The 8,926-nt window shown below is 43.0% G+C and overlaps 1 protein-coding gene across 19 annotated transcripts in view; it reads left to right on the top strand.

The window, feature by feature from the left end:
* The first annotated feature begins 96 nt into the window (after window positions 1-96).
* DST (dystonin) overlaps window positions 97-8,926 on the top strand; it is a 307,340-nt gene continuing 298,510 nt past the window's right edge. For 8 of the 19 annotated variants that reach the window (XM_065056139.1, XM_065056132.1, XM_065056144.1 and 5 more), the window contains exons 1-2: window positions 257-533; window positions 967-1,028. In XM_065056139.1, coding sequence (XP_064912211.1) covers window positions 353-533; window positions 967-1,028 — 243 coding nt within the window. In that variant the 5' untranslated portion in view covers window positions 257-352. Of the gene's footprint in view, window positions 534-966; window positions 1,029-8,926 lie in introns of all 19 variants that reach the window. The other 11 variants (XM_065056174.1, XM_065056141.1, XM_065056130.1 and 8 more) reach the window with 7 other exon arrangements.

The raw sequence follows: 8,926 nt of genomic DNA, 5'->3' as shown, positions 1-8,926 counted from the left end.
CGGGGCCCCGCCCCCCGCGCCCCGCCCCTCCCGCCGGTGCCCGCGGGCGCTCAGCCCGCCGCGCTGCTCGCTCGCGGCTGCCGCGCGGGCGCGGAGGGGCAGCCCCGGCGTAACCGTCTCCGCGGCGGCGGTTGCTGAGTCACGGCCTGAATCCCATCCCGCTCCCCCCCTCCCGCCCTCCTGCGCCTCCTCCCCCGCGCCGCCGCCTCCCGCCCGGCCGCCAGCTCCAGCAGCGCCGTGCCGGCGGCGATGCCCGCCCCGCTGCCGGGGGGAGAGGCTGCCCGGCGCTGCCCGGCCCCCCGCCGCTCGCCGCAGACCCGCGCACGCACAGGGGCAGCCGGGCGCTTGAGCCATGATTGCCGCGGCTTTCCTGGTCCTGTTGAGACCCTACAGCATCCAGTGCGCCCTCTTCTTGCTCCTGCTGCTGCTGGGGACCATCGCTACGATTTTATTCTTCTGCTGCTGGCACCGCAGGCTCCAGAAAGGGAGGCATCCCATCAAATCTGTCTTTTCAGGTCGCTCAAGGAGCCGAGGTAAGCGATGCTGCTCATCCCCGAGGGCGGAGGGAGGGTGTCCCCGGCCCAGCCCGCGGTTTCTGCTGGCGGAGGGCCGCTCTGCCGCCGTTTAGCCGGGCAAAGGCTTTAAATAAAACTGAAGCCGAGCTCAGGACTGCGGCAGCCTTGTCTCCACCCATCCCTTAGCGAAACCTCGGCCCGCGGGAGGGAAGTGAGGGGCCGGGAACCCCCCAGCCCTCCCCGGTTTCTCAAGTGCAGCGGAACTTTATGCTCAACTTCTTCCCGATGAATTAAATATAAATGCCGGGCGGAACTGCCGGCTGCGCCGGGAGAGGCAGAGCCCGTCCGGGAATATGCGCTGAAGGGCGAGCAATTAGCTAAACCCGTTAGCCAGAGAGAAATCTGAGGCGGAGCTGGATGCAGCCTGTGTGTCTTTCTGCTTCCCTTACAGATGCTGTTATGAGAACTCATCACTTTCGCTCTGAGGTAATTTATTTAGCACGCAATTTCAAGGTCAGAAGTTGTTCTATTTACCTGAGTACATATCGTTGTGGTCTTTTGTTAGTGAAATCACGTAGCAAACTTTTCATTTTGCATGAAAGACATTATGTCCTCTTTCATTTCTTGGGTTTTTTTGTTTGTTTGTTTTTGTTTTTTTTTTTTCCCTGCACAAATGTCAGATTTTCATTCGTATTACCCTGACTGGCCTGCTGGTTTGTGTCATTTCCAAAGCAATTGGTTACTTCAAGAAAAGCAGTGCTTGCTGTACATGCCAGACCTCCCTCAGTCCGAAAAGCAACCCTGAGTCCAGTTATTGATCGCAGTGTAAATATGTGCAGGGCTGGTTGGTTTTGCGACTGCAGAGCTTCTGCTCGCTTGTTTGCCGCCAGCCCTCACCTGTGCTGTGCTCCGTGTCAGAGAAATTGCCACTGGGCTTGGATGCTGCCGTGGGAGATCCCAGAAGGATCCAGACCACAAGCCTGCTTGGCAGGTGCCTGATTTCGTGACTCTCTATTCGTAGGGCAGGGAAATCAGAACTCTTACATGCCACTTACATACCCAGTCCCTTAAACCCAGTGACTTTGTAGGGATTCTGGATGAGGAGCAGAATTGCCAGGAAAATATGGAAAATAAAACTTGTTTTGGCATCCACTTTGTTTCCGTGCTGCCCTGTAGAGCTCCTGTCTAGATATGTCTGTTGCCTGGTTTCCTGCTATTGATTTAAGGTATATCTTCATGCCATTGCCTGCTACTCTGGAGGCCTTGAGAGTTTTGCACTAAAATGATCTTTAGTTTTAATTTATTTGCGTTTTTCCTGACCCAGTTGTGGGTGAGAAAATTACCCACAATGTTTTAAAGAGTGTGTATGGGAGAAATATTGCAACGTAGTTTGAATTGGCAATTAATTTTACACTCCTAACTATTTTGACATTTGTATGCACTATCACAAAAAGAAGATGACATAGGGAGTTTCCTGTCTTTAAACCATGAATGGTCTGGTTTTGTTATTGAGTAAACAGTGGTACAGTAAATGAAAAAAAAATTGTGTCCCTCTGGAAAACAAAATTTTTCTTTCATTATTTAGTTCCTCCAATAAGAAATACTTGGTTTCCCTGTCAAATTCTTTCACTCTTGAGCCTAGATAAAGATGAATTTTAATGTGTTACACCCTTTTGAAATACATGTCCTGTATGGTGACTCTTAAAAGGGAAGTTTGCAAAGTGACTCATTTATTTTTATTCATCCAGCATGTGGTCATTTGCATATCACCCAGTTAGAAGTAGACACATTTAAAGTATTTCCTAGAAGTTTCCATTTACTGCAAAGTGCTAGAATAAACCATTAAGAACTGTTATATTCTTTCATATTTTTCAACATTTTGTTTAGACAGAATAACACCACAGCTAACGGTCTAAACTGCATTTTTAAGTAAGTGATGGAGCTGTTTTCCCCTTTGTTATCTAATGATAGACTTTCGATTCTTAAGATAAAATGATGACTCATATGATATCATTACATTTTAATTTTCCTTTTTTTTTCAAGTAAAACCTTATTTTAATTAATCTAATTAAAATGATTATTAATAAATTACAGGCATATTCCCACAAAAATATTGGCAGGATTATCAGAAACAAAATTTGACATTCTCATTCTATATCAGCACAAAGCATTATGCACTTCCAGCTCCAGTAAGATGTTGATGAAAGCAAAGCATATGTAAAAATATGGGCTTTGCTTAATTCCCCCCCACCCCACAATGAACATAACTTCTCAACTCCAAGTTCTCTAGCACAGGGTCCATTTAATAGCTTCCACTATGCTTAGTTGTTTGTCAGATGCAGATATAAATGGTGTTTCTTAATGATAATAAAAGATAATGAAAAATGGGTTGATAGTACATAGCAGAGGGTTGGCATTCATCTCCTGAGAGCTGGGTTCAAATCTGACTTACATCACACATGAAGATGCAGGTGGTCTAGTGGCACTGCACAGAGAATTATAATTGCCCTATCTACAGAACGGTTGACAATTCCTACGTGATTGGCTGCCTGCCAGGAAAGCCTTATATTTGGAAAAATAGATGTGTAGCAAATTTATGTTGAGGTTCTTTGCCAGAGCCATAGCTCTCACAGTGCATGCCTACATTGTCTTTGCCTATATACAGTGAGAAATATTTAATCCCTTTTCTTTAGTACTGAATCCCACATTAACAAATAAGATACCATACTATGGGAGGGTAAATACTAATTTTGAAAATGTATTTATGATCCTTATCAGCTCTTCTGTTCTGATTTTTATATGCCACTGGTGAAGTGAATCCACAAATAGTTTGTTTTCGTGGGTCCTGATTTTGAATGTCTCTGCATAACATGTCTCATTATTATACTGCAGAAGTCTATGCAGACTCATTATGGAATGAACTTAAACACTTGACCCCCTGCCTCAAAAGGAGGCAAATTTGCATGAATCATTATGAATATAAAGTAGGTTAAAGTCTGTCTTTGTTTGAGGTGCTCCATAACAGAAAAATTAACCAGCAAGAAGATGAGAGGGTTTCCTGAGATAATACAGTGGTTTGTCTTCCTCTCCACTAACATTCATTTAATACCATTTGAAGTTTGTCAGGTCTGTTTTTTTATATATATATTTTTTTAATCTGCAGTCTTTTAAGTTCATTATGACTATAACTGCTCTTAAGATTCCCTCCATCCCTCAGGTGCTATAGATGCTTCATGAAGTCACATCAGAATCACACCCAGAATAGTTAATGTTTCTAATCTGAGGGAGACCTAGATATGCCATGGCTGTAAAAAGAAAACAAGTAAATTTCCAACAGAAATATTCATTGCTTACATGACAAATCAGACTTTGATGTAGCTATTTGCACTATTCTTTATTTATTTTGAGAATCAGTTGTAGAATGAAATGTCTGTGCTCAAGCAAAAGCACACCAAAGTAACAATATAACTTGCTGAGACTTTTACCAAAATAGGGACTGTGTTGGGTTTTAAAAAATTATTATTGTTCCTTGTATATTCAAAAATTTTAGTATTGACAGGGATTCACTGACTTCATTCTTCTTTTGCTCTCTGTAGAAGTTTGGTTTTTCATAAAGTATAGGAATTTTCTCTGAGTACTTTGAGGGCTTGGGCTTGATGCATTTAAACATTTAGCTTCTTATGCTTTACAAAGAAGTTTGAGTGTCCTCTGTACTTTACAATTTAAAGGAGCTGCTTAATGTGTTGGTGTTGTTACTTCTTGTGATTTACCTTTCTTTCTGAATTAGTTTTCCTTATTGTCTAAACATCTGAAGTCATGGGATTATGTGAGGTTTTTACCTTTCAGTTGAAAAGGAAGTAAGCTTCTAGCCCTAAGGCTGGAAGGAACTAATCCACAGGTATAATTCTTAAAATCTCAGGATTTGGGCATAAGAATTGTTGAAAAGGAAGGTTCTCATTCAGAATTTTTAAATGGTGTTTTTTTTATGAGATGACAAAGGGATAATTGTGCTAATTGCTAAACCAGTAGTTGATGGTTTTCATATTATTGGGGGGAAAAATTACCAGGTTTATAAACCTTTTGCCTGAAATTTTCTGTAAGCTTTACATTTTTCCCTTATTTTACCTTTTAAACTAGAAATAATATGATCTCAGTAACTGAAGGTATCAGTGTCAGTGGGCAGTCATGAGCAATATGGTATCTTTTTGTATTTATTTAATTTTGATGCATATATTTTGGGCAAGTTTCCTGTGAATGCTTCCACTGAGACCTATTGGTATAAACCCACTAGGAAGCAAATCCATAGAAGTTATACAGTCCACTGTAAATTCTAACTTCACATAACCCAGGTGCGTGTCTGGTGGGACTAGAAACACCAGTGAGGCAAACAGGAGATGACACATAATGTAAAGACTCTTTGGGAGGGCTGGCAGCATATATTAACCACAGCTGTAGCAAAGGAATAACATTTGGTCATTTGAGTTTTGCAGACCCCATGTTTTCTTCTTAGTATACTGAACAGTCACTACAAGGTTATATATATTCAGTCTATTGTTGTGACAAGACTGGTAGTGAAATAGGTCAGCCGAGACTGATGCCAATTTTTAAGAGCAAATGAATTTGCTAGATCATCCATTATGGTACAATGGATGCAAAACTATAGTACAACGATCTCAAGTAAATGTATATATTGACTTTGCCAATGACTGATGCCCAGAAAAAGTGTTCATAAATTTATCCTAAGCATGCCTTTACCATAAGTGTCCCTCTTCTGATTGTGAGACAGTTGCCTAAAAATACAATTCTAGATATCTTACAAAACAATAATGAATAGTCTTTGAAGAGTTGTGCCATAATTTATCCCAGGCATTGCAGAGTTATTTATAAACTGCTCCAGATACGTATGTGCAGCTCCAGTGAAAGAGAAATCAGCAGACCCTCCAAGCTGAATTTGAGTCTTCTGTTTGATTTGAGGCAATGCATTCAAGGAGCAACAGAAATGTACAGGACTAGGCAGAAAAACACATCCATTCACCTATTCAAAGGATCTCTCTTTGTCTTTGTGGAGCTGAATCAGGCTGAAAATATTTTACCTTTGTATTTGACGTACTTTCCCCCCAGGATGTTTAAACTGGTTTTTGCATTAGCTGTCTAAGAGTTAAGGAACAGGTTCAAGGGAAAATAAATCAGAGGCAAAAATAGATTGTTTTCTTAGGTGTATGAAAGCACTTATGTACAGGAATGAGTGGAGAGCTATAAATACAGGTTACACTGCATAAGGACAAATCCTTCTATCCAGTTTTCATAACATGTCCAAGAGCGTGGCCCAGACAGTATGTTACATTGAGCTGGTAAATGGCAAACTAGGTACCACTGAGATTCTGCTCCTCTGTCCGTCACTGTCAGCTTTATTCACTGCAATGCTGCCTTTAGACAGCCTAGCAAGCATTGGTTGTGCTGAGAAACAGCCTGTTTGGCAATTGTATCACAAAATACGTGGCAATTCCCCAGTTGCTGCAGCAAGACCACTTGGGTTCTTGAGCTAACTCCAGAGTTACTCAGATATCTTTACTCCCTGCTATAGTGCAGTGTAAAAATGTCCTCTATATTTCTATGGCCATCTGGTTACCTGCATCTCTGTTCTGGCATCAACAGTGTGCAGGGCATTCAAATGCTGAGGGGGTCTCCTCCTGGCTCTATCAGTCACCCCATAAAGTACTGACATTGTGTCACCATTCACATCAATGGGTAAGGCATGGTCTCAGTACACTGTAGATTGGGACCTGCATTATAGATGAACACATCGTCTCAGTTCTGTATTAGGATGGGGATAACCACTGCATAAAGACCTGGTACATAATCAAAGTTCTTACTATGTAATTTCCCATTGATACAGTTATGTCAACAACCTCCTAGCTATCATGTCAATATGTACATATTCAGGCTTCTCAGTATCTACTGTTATCTCTGGAAACATATGTTTTAGATGAGGTTTCAGCTTCAGTTACGTTGTATGCCTGTTCACAGCACACACGCCTGGTGCACGCAGGCAGCTGCTTGCAAGCAAGCAGAGCCCTGGTTTCAAGAGGATCCAGGTGGAGCACGGCTTGTCGCAATCCGTTTGTCAGCAGCCACATTGTACACGTGTACAGAATGGGAATTTGTAGCTACTGTTTTTTGTCCAAAACTAACCTCAGACTGAAACTGTGAATTAAAATAGCTGAGGTCGTACTTGTGGTGAGCACATGTATTACCACATCTGCTGTAGAAACTGTGCTTGGACAGAAAGGATCATGCAGGGGTCTGCAGATCACATATGTCTCAGAAAACCTTAACCATCTACACTAATTTCTCAGTTACTCTGGTTAGATTATTAGGGTGGCAGATCAGGTTGTGGATGCCTCTTCAGAAACAGCTCAGCACTTTAGGCTGAGGCTGTTAAATGCAAGAAACCACCGCATGAATGGGGTAGTATAACCTCTGGGGCTGTTTCTGTTCCTGGGCTGTTGCATGTGTTTTCCTAGGGCATGGGAACATCACTCACACTCTCTTCCTCTCCCAGACATTTTTAAGGAGAGGCACCTTGGATGTGCTGTGGAAGAACCATGCACGGCACAGGGTGAAGTCACCCTGCTATTTTCATACAGGATGCAATTCAGCTGAGCTGAGCTATTGGGCCTGGCCGTGTCAAATATGAGCAGGTACCATCCGAGCTGCAGCCTCTCAGCTGCTGCCCGTGCTCTGTGCTCCGGAGCGGTCTCCGGCTCTGAAGAGTGCACACTCAGGCCCACCAGCCCCCTGGGCAAGGACTCAGCACTGCGCTGTAGACATGCTTGAGTGGGTTGTCAGGCTGGTATGGCTGGGCTTGAGCTAGTGACAGCAAAGCTGTCTGGTTTTGAGCCAGTTCCTTGTGTATCTAGTTCACCTGCAAGCCTGGGCACCTGTTATCTGGGTTCTTCTGCTGTCCAAAGTGTTCTGAGCCCCTGCTGTGCTCCTTCATGCCCTCCTGCTTTGCATCAAGGAGAGTCAGTGGTTTGCCATTCCTGACTCATCGGGCGAATGAAACATGAGTTACGGCTGAAGGGTGAAAACGCTACATCAGCTATAGAAACTAACTGCATTTGGGCAAAGACACATTTCTTGCAAGTTGTGCCAATGTCCTTTATCGTCCATGTCCACTCTGCTGCTCAAATACAGCACTCGGCTTCAGGATGGCAGGGTAAATAGAAGAGAAGACTGGAAGTGAAACATAGTTCTTACAAGACTTAATTTATGATTATCGAAATCGATAGCACTAACTATGCTGAAATGCATAATCATGTCAGCTTGGAGGCATTATATTTATCCTCCTTCTTTGTTGCGAAGAAAAGAAAATGATACAACTAGGTTGAGGCATCATCCCCCTCTGATATGCTGCTGCTACTTTCCTGCACATAAAGTGCAGCCAGAATCGGAAAGTGACTTTGCAAAAACAGCATCTTCTCAAACAGCAAGATCAGCTCGCTGTAAGCATTTACAGTTTATAGTCTCCAGAGCTACTCAGCTGACCTAGTGTAGGTGTCTGCTTCAGGATGAGCTGAACAGTTCTTCAAGCCTCACTGAATGTATATTGACGACATTTTTCATTGGCTATAACAAGAACTTAGACTAGGAGCTCCTGAAGGAGAGAACCATTCAGATATGTTGTTGGTATGTGAATCTAGGTATCTTAATAGATACCTGAATTCTGTTCTAGGTATCTTTTTTATATATACGACTGTTAAGTCTCTCAGCAGTTATGCATCTATTCTATGCTTGACAAAGTGCAGACCCATCTTCACATGCTGTGGTGGTGTAAATTCTCTCACCAGTTTGCACTTCAAACAAGCGTACGGGACAGAGGAGAGTAATTTCTTTATACTAGATGTTTGGCAGCACTTACATGGTTTAGCAATCTGTGTGTTATTTCTTATTTTCTTTCCTACAGTATTTTTAATATTTGAAGGTATTTCCTTATGGCCTATACCTGATGTAGACCATGCACTGCCCAAGCTGAGAAGTGATGAGACAGAAAACGGAGGAAGCAGGGGTGGAAAAGGGACATACTTGGGCAACGTGCTAGTATATTCTAAATGAAACTTTCCCTTGTGGACCACTGATCGAGCAGTACTCTGATCTATTTTTGTTCTTAAATAATTGTTCCGTTCCTACCGTAGGCTTGCAGTGCCCTGAGGTAACAGGGAAGGAACTGGGACAAGCCATCGCAAAGGCAAGGCGGCCGTGGAGGGTTGCAAGTCTCCCCGTCAGATTATAATAGGACTGCTTGGAGAACAGGCCAGCCTCTGTGGTTTATGGATTTAGACAGGAAAGAGTATTTAAAGGGCATCTTGAGGCAGGACTGCGGACACTGTTTGGCTATTTGCTTACATGCC

The sequence above is a fragment of the Columba livia genome, chromosome 3 (genome assembly GCF_036013475.1).
Source record: "Columba livia isolate bColLiv1 breed racing homer chromosome 3, bColLiv1.pat.W.v2, whole genome shotgun sequence".
NCBI classification, from domain to species: domain Eukaryota; kingdom Metazoa; phylum Chordata; class Aves; order Columbiformes; family Columbidae; genus Columba; species Columba livia.
This window is presented reverse-complemented; position numbering and strand designations above follow the sequence as displayed.